Here is a 12725-nt window from a genome sequence, read left to right as displayed (position 1 = left end):
AACCCTGCTATATATTTTAAAAGTGTTGAGATTTGGGCTGGGATTGTGGCTCAGTGGTAGAATGCTTGCCTAGCATGTGTGAAGCACTGGGTTTGATCCTCAGCACCACATAAAACAATAAATAAATAAAATAAAGGTATTGTGTCCATCTACAATGAAAAATATGTTTTTTTAAAAGTGTTGAGATTCGATGAGTGCAGTGGTGCACATCTATAAACGCAGTAGCTTGAGAGGCTGGCACAGGAGAATCACAGGTTTAAAGGCAGCCTCAGCAACTTGGTGAGCCTCTAAGCAGCTGGACTGGTACAATTCCTGGTACCAAAAGAAAAACTAAAGTGTTGAGATTCTAGGTCACAGCAATGAAAAAGCTGACTAAAACATAGGGTCTAACAGTCTTATAGGAAAGTTCTTTCTGTGATATTCCACAAAGCTATCTGCTTAATCCTCCCATGAACTTCCTAATCTTTTGGTGGACACCCTGGGAGTTGGGGCTCTCTGCAGTATGTGCAGAGGTTTACCAGCACAGAACTTAGATTGAGACATGCTTCAGTTAAATGTAAGAGTTAGTACTGTGTGCCCCTGGATGAAATTGTTAGGCTCTCTATGCCTTAGTTTCTTCACCTATAAAATAGAGATAATACTAGTACCTACTTCATAGTTTTATTTTGAAGATTAAATTTGGCACTTGTAAGCATTTGGCATACAGTTGCTATTATTATGATGCATGATTGTAGTTAGCCTTTGAGGATTGTGGTAAGCTTTTTCCCCCTGTATAATAGATAATAGAAAGAAGAACAGGCAAGAAAATATTCTGTGAGATGTGATTATCTCACTTTTTTTTTAATAGCAATGGACAAAAAAACATGTAAGGAAGTCATTGCCATACAGTATGATTCATGCAACAATAAAAATATGTTCAAGATAAAAAAAAAAGTGTTGAGATTATATAAGGAAAAAGTAGCATTGCACTGAACTCTAGAAATCGAGTAACAAATACAGTGAAAGGAAATGGTATTGTCTGGTAGTCTAATTTTGTCCCTTTTTTACATTGAAGCTTTTGTTCGAAAAGATGCCTTGCCACTGGGAACCTTTTCCAAGTACACCTGGCATATCACTAATATTCTACAAGTTAAGCAAATCTTAGATACCCCAGAGGTAAGAGTTTATTTTTACAGTAGTGGGAGGGCAGGGAGGGAAGCTAGTGTAGGGAGTAAGTTTGCAGCAGTTCCCTGAGATCTTTGCCAGTTCTGAGTTCCTTTTTTTCATGCCAGAGGTTATTCAGAAGTAGTTGTTACAGTTCTGACTCTGATTTTACTGGGTATTCCCACTTTTAAAAATTGTCATAAACAGATATGGTGGCACATGCCTGTAATCCCAGCTACTTGGGAGGCTGTGGCAGGAGGAACACAAGTTCAAAGCCAGCCTAGACAACTTCCTGAAACCCTGTCTCAAAATTTAAAAAAAATTCTAAGGGCTAGAGATGTAGTCTATGATGAAGTGCTTGCCTTGCATGCACAAAGCCATGGTTTCAGTCCCACCAACAATAAAAAGATGTCTTAAAGTATAATTTTTCTCTGCCTTCAGATTCAGAAAGCAGGGTCTTATAAATTCAGTAATGATCCCATAGTAGCTATGATGACCCCTAGATTTGATTAGCAGGCAGCTAGAAAGGATATGAGTTACATTAGATGATGCACTCTTTGTAAAGTCAAGTGGGTACAATTAAACCCTCCTCCCCAAAGTGTAATTTGGTTCTTGCAAGAGAAATGGCCCTTAATTATCATTGTCTTTCACCAGGGACACAATAGACATTTTAAAAATTTTCAAACAGATCTCAAAAATTTGAGAAGGAATATTGTAGAAAACTCAGCATACTGTGATTTGATACATTAAGACTACCTCAGTGGCAAAGCATTTTTATGTTCAGAAAAAGAATAAGTTGTTTGGTAGCTATGGAACTTTCCTATGAACCCAGGAAAAGGCCTGTGTTAGCACTAAAGACTTGGGAACTTTAAATGCAGGGTGTCCAGAGGCAGCTCCTAGCCTAGAATAGGTGGCATTCAGAAAAGCATCAAAGCAACCCAAGGCAAAGACAGGTTAGGAGAACAAGCCAGTGATCATTGACCAGCTTCTCCTGGTCATTATTTACCTATATTGTCTCCTTTACCCTCCCAGCCATGCATGGGTAGGCACTGAGTTTTACAGATGAGAAAACAGGCACTGAGAAGTTAGCTTGCTCAGGGCCATCCTGCTGTTTGGTTTAGACTCTATCTGGCTCAGTCCTAGGACAGTGTGAAGCACACAGGATGTGAGGTGAGCCGTAAGTGCTATCAAAACACCGTTCAGAAGAATGCTGCCAGGAGGGGAAGTAATGAAACTGATTTTAGAGCATGTCTGTGTCAGTAGCAGTCCTATAGTTGTGAAGATCTTACAGGGTCAATTGGTATATGATTTTGCTGGAGTTCAAATTAAGGAAACCCAGAATTGATGTAAAGGAGAAAAGGCAGATTTGTGAACAGGATTTACTCAGAAATACAAAGGAAAGTTTTAATTCATTGGCACTTAACAAGAAAGAAGGAATCGTAAAAGATTTATTGCCACCCAGGTATTTGTCTACTTTGAAAGTTTTCCATGTCTCACCTTTCTTGTTTTGTCCTGGTATCCAGATGCCCTTGGAAATCACCCGTAGCTTTATCCAGAACCGAGATGGGACTTATGAGCTGTTTAAATGCCCCAAAGTGGAAGTGGAGTGCATAGCAGAAACTTACGGTCGCATAGAAAAGCAACCAGTACTGCGACCCTTGGAACTAAAAACTTTCCTCAAAGTTGGTGAGTTTCTTCCTTCAAGGGTCATCTCTGTACATTACACTCTCTGAGGCTTTAAATTATTTATTTATTTATTTAGTTAGTTAGTTAGTTATTTTGATACCAGGGATTGAACCTGGGGCACTTAACCACTGAGCCACAACCCAACCCTTTTTATGTTTTATTTTGAGACAGGGTCTCGCTAAGTTGCTCAGAGCCTCACTGAATTGCTGAAGCTGGCTTTGATCTCACAATCCTCCTGCCTTAGCCTCCCAAATCGTTGGGATTACAGGCATGCACCACCACATCTGGCGCTCTGAGGCTTTGAATCTTGACCTTAATCAAAAAAAGACAAATATATTCATTTTGTAAAGGTAATGATGAGTTAAGTATTTGGTCTCATTTGAGCCACTGCTTAAAAATAAAATTACAGAAGTCATACATGTTAGAGAAATAGAGTCTCTCTGGAGAAAAATTATAGATTTCATTATAGAACATAAAGGACTAAGTTTAAAACCACATTCAATCCCCACCCCTCCATGCAGTAGGGAGCATCCCTGTTAAGTTCTTGGTGCATATCCTTTCAGACTCTTCTGTACATCAAGAGTTTCCAAAACATGGGATGCTGCTTTTTTTTTTACTTATTACTACATGATGAACTGCTTTCCATGTCTATCTTTTTTTTTTTTTTTTTTTAGTTGTAGATAGACACAACATTTTTATTTTATTTATTTAGTTTTCTATGTGGTGCTGAGGATTGAACCCAATGCCTCACACATGCTAGGCAAGCGCTCTACCACTGAGCCATAACCCCAGCTCTCCATGTCTGTCTTTAATGTTATTTTTTTAAACTTTTTTATCATTATTTTAAAATATACATAGTAGAAAATTTACCATTTTTATTTATTTTTTAATTTTTTGTACTGAGAGTTGAACTCAGGGACACTTTACCATTGAGCTACATCCTCAGCAGCCCTTTTTATTTTTCATCTTGAGACAGGGTCTTCCTAAGTTGTTTGAGCTGGCCTCAGTCTCCTGAGTCATTGGGATTATAGGTATGCACCACCACACCAGTTTAAAGCTACTTTTTTTTTTTTAAAGAGTACCAGGGATTGAACTCAGGGACACTCAACCACTGAGCCACATCCCTGGCCCTATTTGTATTTTATTTAGAGATAGGGTTTCATGAGTTGCTTAGTGCCTCACTTTTTTGTTGAGGCTAGCTTTGAACTCATGATCCTCCTGCCTCAGACTCCCAAGTCACTGGGATTACAGGTGTGCGCCACTGCACCCAGCTTAAAACTATTTTTTAGTGTACAGTTATTTTGCATTAAGTACATTCACATTGCTGAGTAACCATCACTTAATCTTCAGAACTTTTTATTTTCCTCAACTGAACTCATATTCTGGGCTGGGGATATAGCTCAGTTGGTAAAGTGCTTGCCTTGCATGCACAAGGCTCTGGGTTCAATCCCCAACACCATACACACACACACACACACACACACACACACACAAAAACTGAACTCATTTTCTGCTCTCCATACCTGCCTCCTCCAAATCCCTAGCCACCCACCTTCTACTTCTGTCTCTGAGTTTAACTACTCTTAGTACCTACATAAGTGGAATCATACAATATCTGTTCTTTTGCACCTGTTTGTTACTTAGCATAAGTTCTCTCTAAGGTTCGTAGCTTAAGTCAAAATCTCCTTCTTTCGTAAGGTGAATAACATTCCATTGTATGTATATATACCTTTTTGTTTATTCATTCATCTGTAGATGTACACTTGGGTTGCTTCTACATTTTAGCCATTGTGAATACACAGGGTTTTGTTTGTTTGTTTCATTTTTTGTGGGTTATGTGGTGCTGGAGATTGAACTCAGGGCCTTGGGCATGCTAAGCACATGTTTTATACTGAATACGCTCCCAACTTACAGTGTTATTTATGTATGTATGTCTGTATTTTGGTACTGGGGATTGAACCCAGAGGTGCTTTATCATTGATCTACATTCTTAGCCCGTTTTACTTTTTATTTTATTTTGAGACAGGGTCTCATGAAGTTGCTTAGGGCCTCTCTAAGTTGTAGAGACTGACTTTCAACTTGTGATCCTCCTGCCTCTGTCTCCTGAATTGCTGGGATTATAGGCATGGGCCACTGCACCCAGCATACAATAATATTTTTTAACAGTTGCATAAAATTCAATTACTGCACATGCTCAGTGGTATACACTTGTAATCCTAATGACTCTGGAGGCAGAAGAAGCAGGAGGATTGCAAGTTTGAGGCCAGCCGCAATTTAGTAAGACCCTGTCTCAAAATAAAAAGAGCTAGGGTGTGGCTCAGTGGTAAAGCATCCCCAGATTTGAACCCCAGCCACAACAATAACAAAAAAAGAAAAAAATACATAAAGACATATAAATATATGTGTGTATATGCATGTATATATACATATACACACGTGTATATAAAATTCATTCATTGGAATGAATCCCCTACTTACGTTGTTTCAAACTTTTTTCTATTAACTAAAACAGTACTGAAATTAGCTTCCTCATAAATAAACTTTTCTTATTTTCTAACTTATGTAGGATATTCCCTGGGATAAAGTCCTAAAAAAGAAATTGGAGGGTCAAAGGTTATGTATATATTAAGGCTTTTATCCAGCTGCTCTCTAGAAAGATTGTGATATTTTTAGAATGTATTCCTGCTAGGCATGTTTAAGCATTTCTTGGACTAGGGCTATAGTTCATTGGTAGGGTGCCTGTCTAGCATGCACAGGGCCCTGGGTTCAATCCCCAGTACTGTAGAAAGGAAAAGAAAAAAAAAAAAGAAAAGGAGAAACTCCTTTTTAATTTTTGTTGATTTGATAGATTAAAAAAATTTTTTCTCTTTTAATTTGCATTTTCCTCAAATATTAAGGAGGGTTAACTTTGCATATTTATCATTTGTGGTGTTTTTTATTTTTAAAATATTTTTTAAGTTGTCCATGGACCTTTATTTTAATTTCATTTTTTTACTTATTTATATGTGGTGCTGAGGTTTGAACCCAATCCCTCACATGTGTGAGGCAAGCACTCTGCCACTGAGCCATGGGTTTTTTTTATTATTAAGGAAATTAAATTCAGAATGAACACACATACACAAAAAGAAATCTTTAGGCCTAGATGTTTCACTGGGAGAATTCTATCAAAAGTCATTTCTGTTTGATGAATTGTTTTGTTTGTTTGTTTGTTTGTTTTTAATTAGGGTATTTATGCAATAATGTCTATAAAAAGCATTTAATTAGCAATTGCTTTGTGCCAGGTGTTATTTTAAATGGTTTATATAGCCTGGCATAGTGGCACACACCTGTAATCAGGAGGCTGAGGCAGGAGGATCATAACATTTGAGACCAGCCTCAGCAATCTAGTGAGACCTTCAGAAACTTATCAAGACTCTGTCTCAAAATGAAAAATAAAAAATGAAAAGGGCTACGGATGTGGCTCAGTAAAGCACCCCTGGGTTCAATCCCCAGTACCAAAAAAAAAAAAAAAAAAAAATTAAATGCTTTATATGTGCCTTATATTACCTCATTAAATGCTCATCAGTCCACTGAGAGGTAGATTTCATGATCCCCATTTACAGAGGAAGAAACAGAGGAGAAGGTCAGTGCAGCCCCCCCCCCCGCCCTGCCCCCAGGGTTACCTACCTAATAAGTGGTAGTGCTGCTTCAACCTCACATCATTTTGGACTCCAGAGCCTGCACCAACCATCTAGTACTCAACTTTCTTTCCACTGACTATACTATAAGCCCTTCCAAGGCAGTGAACTGTGGCACTCCTGTTAATCACTGTACCACATGGTCTAATGATGGCTAAATGCCTGGTCATAATAGGTACTCATTAAAGACTTGTTAAATGTCTGAATGAATGCTAGGCATTTGGTGCATTTTCCTTTTTTTTTTTTTCCCTTACATCAGCCATAGTTTTAATTATTTTTCTAGCTTTGTGATCTATCTAGCAGGCCCTTTCTTTTCTTTTAACTGTGTATTATTCCAGGAGAAAATTATAATTTATAATTATTTTTCAGATTCTTATGAACATATTCTTAGGTATATTACATTTTTTTGTTGCTCTTGTGAATGAGATAGTTGTTTCTAACTTGTTATTGCCACTGTATTGAAAGCTCTTGGTTTTGGTATACAGTAATACCCTTATCTGCAATTCTGTTTTCTGTAGTTTTAGTTACCCTCAGTCAACTTCTATCTGATAATGTTAAATGGAAAATTACAGAAATACATAATTCATAAGTTGCTTTTGTTGTTGTTTGTTTTTCTGTATGGGGGATTGAACCCAGGGTTGCTTAGCCACTGAGCTAGATTCCCAGTTCTTTTTTATATTTTATTTTGAAAAAGGGTCTCACCAAGTTGCTGAGGCTGGCTTGGAACTTGTGATTCTCCTGCCTCAGCCTCTTCAGCTGCTATGACTACAGGCATGCAACACTGCTCTCGACACAACAATTTATAAGTTTGAAATTGCACATCATTCTGAGTAGCATGATGAAATTAGGTGTTAATCTTTCTCCATACCACCTGGGATGTAAATCATCCCTTTGTCCAGTGAATCCATACTATATATATATACTACCTGCCCATTGGACACTTAACAGCTATCTCAGGAGCCAAAATTATTTATTTATTTTTGCAGTGCCAAGAGTTGGACCTAGGGCCTCACACATGCTAGGCACAAGTGCTTCACCAGTAAGTTATATCCCCACTCCTCAGAGACTAAATCTTAACTATCAGTTCAGTATTTGTAGACAGATGACCCTTATTTTACTTAATAATGACCCCAAAGCGCAAGAGTAGTGATGCTGGTAATTTTATTATGGTATATTGTTATAACTGTTTTATACTTTATTATTATTATTAATTTCTTAGTGTGTCTAATATATAAATTGAAGTTTATATGTGTGTCATAATATGCAACAGAATCAGAGTCATTCCTGGTGAATGACTAAAAAAAAAACCACACTAAACACAGAAAATACCTTTTTCAGGATTCAGGACAGCTCTGCAGCCTCAAGAATCAAGCTCCTATGCTGAAGGGCAAGGAGAGCAAGGGAGACAAGAGGCAGGCAAGAGAGCAAGCACACTTGAAACCCCCCTATTTATTGGGGAGAAGCCATTCATAGAATATTCCACCCAAATAAGGCAAGAGATTGGATTTTGGAGGGTAGAATCTTGCTTGATGATGTCTTGTGGTCAGCAGTCTGACTGACATCTTAGAAAGCCACACCCATCTCAGGTGCCTGTGGGATCAAAGGCAGAGCAACCGAAAAGGCACACATACATTGCACAGCCCAGGCAGGCAGCAATGTCAGTTCAGTTCCTTCATAAGCTTACATGCGCATAGCTCACTCACATAGCACATGGGCTGACTCACAACAAATGTGTATATATGTGTGGATATCAACAGAGAGAGTGAGTCTGTGTGTGTGTGTGTGTGTGTGTGTGTGTGTGTGTGTGTTTGGGAAACCATCCATTGAAGGTCTTAGAATGTATCCCCTGAAGATGAGAGGCCCCTTCTTTTCTCTTAACTGTGTATTATTCCAGGAGAAAATTATAATTTATAATTATTTGTCAGATTCTTAATCAAACTTCTTAACCTTAATAAAGTCTTAGTAATGATAATAGTAGTTGCTTCCCTCCCATTTCTGTAAAATTGGGGACATCACCTACAAAAATCATGATCATTTTATTTCCTATCAAACATTTTTATCTTTTTTTCTTCTTCAGATATCGAGGATTTCAAGAGCAATGATGAAAAATAAATAAATAAATAAAAACTAGGAGTCATGCCTATCTTTTCCCCTGCATAATAAAATCTTTCCAGTGTAGTATTTTCCAGCTCTGTCTTTAAGAAGAGATAGTAATAAGTATTTTGTGGGGGAAAAAAGGGGGGGGCATTACTTTTTTTTAAATAAATAAGTTTGGCAGATGTTACATATTATATCTTTGTGATTCTAAGGTCCTTGATTACAAAATGCTTAGTAGATGTAGATGTACTAGCTACTTTTCTGATGGGAAAAGAAACTATGCCATGTGAAAACTGTTGTGGTTTTAAGATGATACAAAGAGATCTCAGAAACTATGTTACAATTTGATAGAAGGGGTAGTAAGGAGAAGTGTCTTAGAATATAATTTATTTCTTGCCTAGCATGCTTTAGGCCCTGGGTTCCAGCACTGGAAGAAAAAAAAGAAGAAGAAGAAGAAGAAAGGATGAAAAGTTATTGGGGATAAAATGGAGAGGGGAATAAGATAGTGAAGTGAAAAATAGAATATTAGGGGTCTGGAGTTGTGGCTCAGTGGTAGAGCCTAGCACATGCAAGGCCCTGGGTTCGATCCTCAGCACCACATAAAAATAAAAAAATAAAATAAAGGTACTGTGTCCAACTACAACTAAAAACTAACGATATTTTTTAAAAATAGAATATTAGTTTATGAAGTCAGAAATAAGTAATACTGAGAGAAAAAAAAGGTATACTGTACATATAATTAGGGTCTTTCTCCTCTATCATTTTTTTGTTATATATTTAAAAAATTTTTGTTTTTTACTTTTTCTCCTGAAAACCATCCTTATTTTAACTGACAGAAATTGAATCTGAATTTTTTCTTTAATATCTGCCATTCAGCTGACACTCTAGCCTGCAATATCAGTTAAGAAAGACCTAAATTATAATTATAATTATCAGAAAACCTGATACTCACCATTAACTATGTAGGCCCTTCTCAACTTTCTGATTATCAAAGCTGAGGAGACTGTTCCATCCCAAGACACTTCTTGCTATAAGGAATACCCATGAGAGTCAGGTGGAATTGTACTAATTAGTGGTCCTTCTCCCTCCCGCTTTTAGGAAACACTTCCCCAGATCAAAAAGAGCCCACACCTTTCATCATCGAGTGGATCCCAGACATCCTTCCCCAATCCAAGATTGGCGAGCTGCGGATCAAGTTTGAGTATGGTCACCACCGGAACGGGCATGTGGCAGACTACCAAGACCAACGGGCCCCTCTGGACCAGCCCTTGGAACTGGCCCCTTTGACCACTATCACTTTCCCTTGAGGCAAAACAAGAGTTTTTTTGCTGCTAAATTTGCACATCCTCACCTTGACCACTTTAAATACTAGTTTGGCACTTAGATGGCCCCATTCTTTAGTGAAACTGCTCTTAGCTAAGCAGGTTCTGCTGAAGAAAAACTCATAAGTAGCCTTTTGGGTGCTGCTTTTTACTATCTTCATTATAAGTTGGGCAGTTTAAAACTGGCTACAGTTTTAAAAGGAACAAAAAGAAAACCAACTCACTTTCCTTCTTATAGATTCACCCTTAGACTTTATTTCAACCTTTTTCTAGTTCTCTAAGAAGTTAGCAGCACTCAGCCTTATGTCAACAGTGTTAGAAAATTAATACCCCAGTTAGGGAAGAAGGTAAAGGACCATCTTGGCAGAGTTTCAGCCAGCTTTTTATTCTGTTCTCAAATAAAGCAAAGTGTCTCTAGTTTTTCCAAATCATACCTCATGCTGGACTAATTATTCCACTGTAAACTTTAGGAGAGATTTACCTGATAGTGAAATATAGGGAAAAAAGGTCTGGGCAGCAAGAGATTATTGATATTTCTAACTAATGCTTATAATTGCTTAGTCACTTGACATTTATTTCCTTTTTTATTCTTCAAAAAGTTTTAAGTTGGTAAAATTCTGTTTATGGATTCACTGATCACAGAATGGAGATACTAAAAAAGAAATGGAAAGGTGTCTTCAAGGAGGAAAGAAGGGAACAAATATTTTCTATGTGCTTACCATATACCAGGCAATTTGTTTTACATTCTCATATCATCATTTTCTCATTGATCCCCCTTTTTTTTTTTTTTAAAGTAAGCAGCCTCTTTGAGGTTATATATCTTGTTGGAAACACATTAAAAGGAATGTTTAGGGGGCCTGGAGTTTAGGCTCAGTGGTAGAGCGCTTGCCTAGCATGTGTGAGGCACTGGGTTCAATTCTCAGCACCACATATAAATAAATGAATAAAGGCCCATCAACAACTAAAAATATATATTTTTTAAAAAATGTTTAGTTTTACTCCAGTGTTCTAATTACAATAACGTGTTGCTTCAATATCTTTCTTAAATTCATTGTCCTTGGGAAGCAAGGACAGTAAACTAAAAAAATCCATATGAAGTAGGCTCTTGGTCGTCTTTCAATTACAGATGATAGAAACTCAGTTCTAACCAGCTTAGAATGAACAACTGTCATGGATACTAAAATAGGGCTGGACAACCACATGGGAGTAGAGGTGGGCCACTGTCCAGGGCAAGAGTTCATCTGATCCACTTCTTACTGAGGCTTATTCATGCTCAGAACAGAACAGCTCCTGGCAGGAACTATGGCTCCTGAAACCTGAAAGTATGGATTCCACAGAATTCGTTTTATAATGGCCCATTTAAATTTTTAACATGCATAGGAATCACCAAAGGGATCTGATTAAAAGGTATATTCTGATTCATAAATTCTAAGTCTTCAAGATTCTGCATTTCTATCAAGTTTCCAAGTGACACAAAGTGCCCAACTGCAGGACTGTGACCTGATCCATAACTTTCCTCCCACCTTTCATTGCCACTAATAAGAGCAGCGCTAGAGGTTGGTGCACTTGAGATGCACTTGTGAGAGGTTTTCTGACACTACCATAAAGTTGTTCTAACAGATGAGGGCACTAGCCTCATTCCTTGTGAATATTTCCAATTGATCGCTTCCAAAAGTAGAAAACATTCCGATTTCACAGCTCTGTGAATTTCCTGTGGGTTTTTCTCCTTAGCTTCATTTTTCACAGTCTTTCCCAGTCTTCATTTTAAGGTTCAGATCTTAGGCCCTTAATTTGAAAACCCAGCTCTGCCACCCTTATTCAAGTACGACTTTGGGCAAGTTATTTAACACTGCACCCATTCCTCATCTGGATGATGTGAGTTACAGCACAACAGCTGTGAATCACTCATCTCACCTATTTTTTTTTTTAACTCTTCTTAAGAAGTCTTGAAGCTCAAGTGATGTTTTTTGTCACTTCTAGGGAATTATTGTAATTAATACCACTATTATACAGTAAGATCACAACTGTGTTCAATGCAAGAGAAGGTAGATAGTTAAAAATGACTAGGAATGCTGATAACAATGTAATTTTCTTAACATCTAAATTTTCTAAAATGAATCATATTACCTTGACAAATTCTAAAAGAGACAAAGTAAGAAAGTGGGGACACAATTAAACTTTCACACTATCCTGGGAGCAGAAGGAAAAAAATAAGAGAAAGACGACACTAAAACACCCCGGGTGGGGGCTGGTCACGCGGCAGCCGCCTGCTCGCCTCCGCGCGATGATGTAAGTCACGCTCTCCCCTCGCCCGCGCCGCCGCTTCCGGCCGCCTTAGCGGCTTTCTTCCACCAGGCGGCGCCGCAGGACGTTCAGTTACCTACGCTGCCTGCGCAGCCGTATTGGAGCCTTGGACACGTCACCACCTTCGCGTCTTTTCTGGAGAGCGCGGGAATGCGAGGGCTGGAAGGTGGTGACGTCACCGGGGTTCCCCGCGTGGCTTGCGGGGGCGGGGCTGGGGACGTGGCGCGCGCTGCGGCCCTCTCGGGGAGGGGAGTGGAGAGCGAAGAGGGGGAGGGGAAAGGAAAGAGGGGGAGGTGCGGGAGGGAGGAGGGCAAGCTGCGCGCGCTGGTCTGGCGGGGGCCGACCCGGCCGCGCCCGCCTCGTGACCCACCCTGGGGCCCAGCCTGGACCTGCGCGCCCAGCCGAGCTGCTGACTAAGCGGGCACGCAGCGGCCTGGCGCGAGGCTCCTCAGAGGGCGATCGTTGGGCTGTCGGGCACCGACTTCCTAGCACCCTG

The 12725-nt window shown here is 39.1% G+C and overlaps 1 protein-coding gene across 5 annotated transcripts in view; it reads left to right on the top strand.

Annotated features, from left to right (window-relative positions):
- Positions 1-10353, top strand: part of C14H2orf42 (chromosome 14 C2orf42 homolog) — a 35319-nt gene extending 24966 nt beyond the window's left edge. For all 5 annotated transcript variants that reach the window (XM_076832971.1, XM_076832967.1, XM_076832969.1 and 2 more), the window contains 3 exons: positions 1055-1155; positions 2667-2829; positions 9702-10353. In XM_076832971.1, the coding sequence (XP_076689086.1) occupies positions 1055-1155; positions 2667-2829; positions 9702-9910 (473 nt within the window). In that variant the 3' untranslated portion in view covers positions 9911-10353. The remainder of the gene's footprint in view (positions 1-1054; positions 1156-2666; positions 2830-9701) is intronic.
- The last annotated feature ends 2372 nt before the right edge of the window (positions 10354-12725 follow it).

This window comes from Callospermophilus lateralis, chromosome 14 (assembly GCF_048772815.1).
Source record: "Callospermophilus lateralis isolate mCalLat2 chromosome 14, mCalLat2.hap1, whole genome shotgun sequence".
NCBI classification, from domain to species: Eukaryota; Metazoa; Chordata; class Mammalia; order Rodentia; family Sciuridae; genus Callospermophilus; species Callospermophilus lateralis.
The sequence above is the reverse complement of the archived record's forward strand: the minus strand, read 5'-3'. Positions and strand labels throughout refer to the sequence as shown.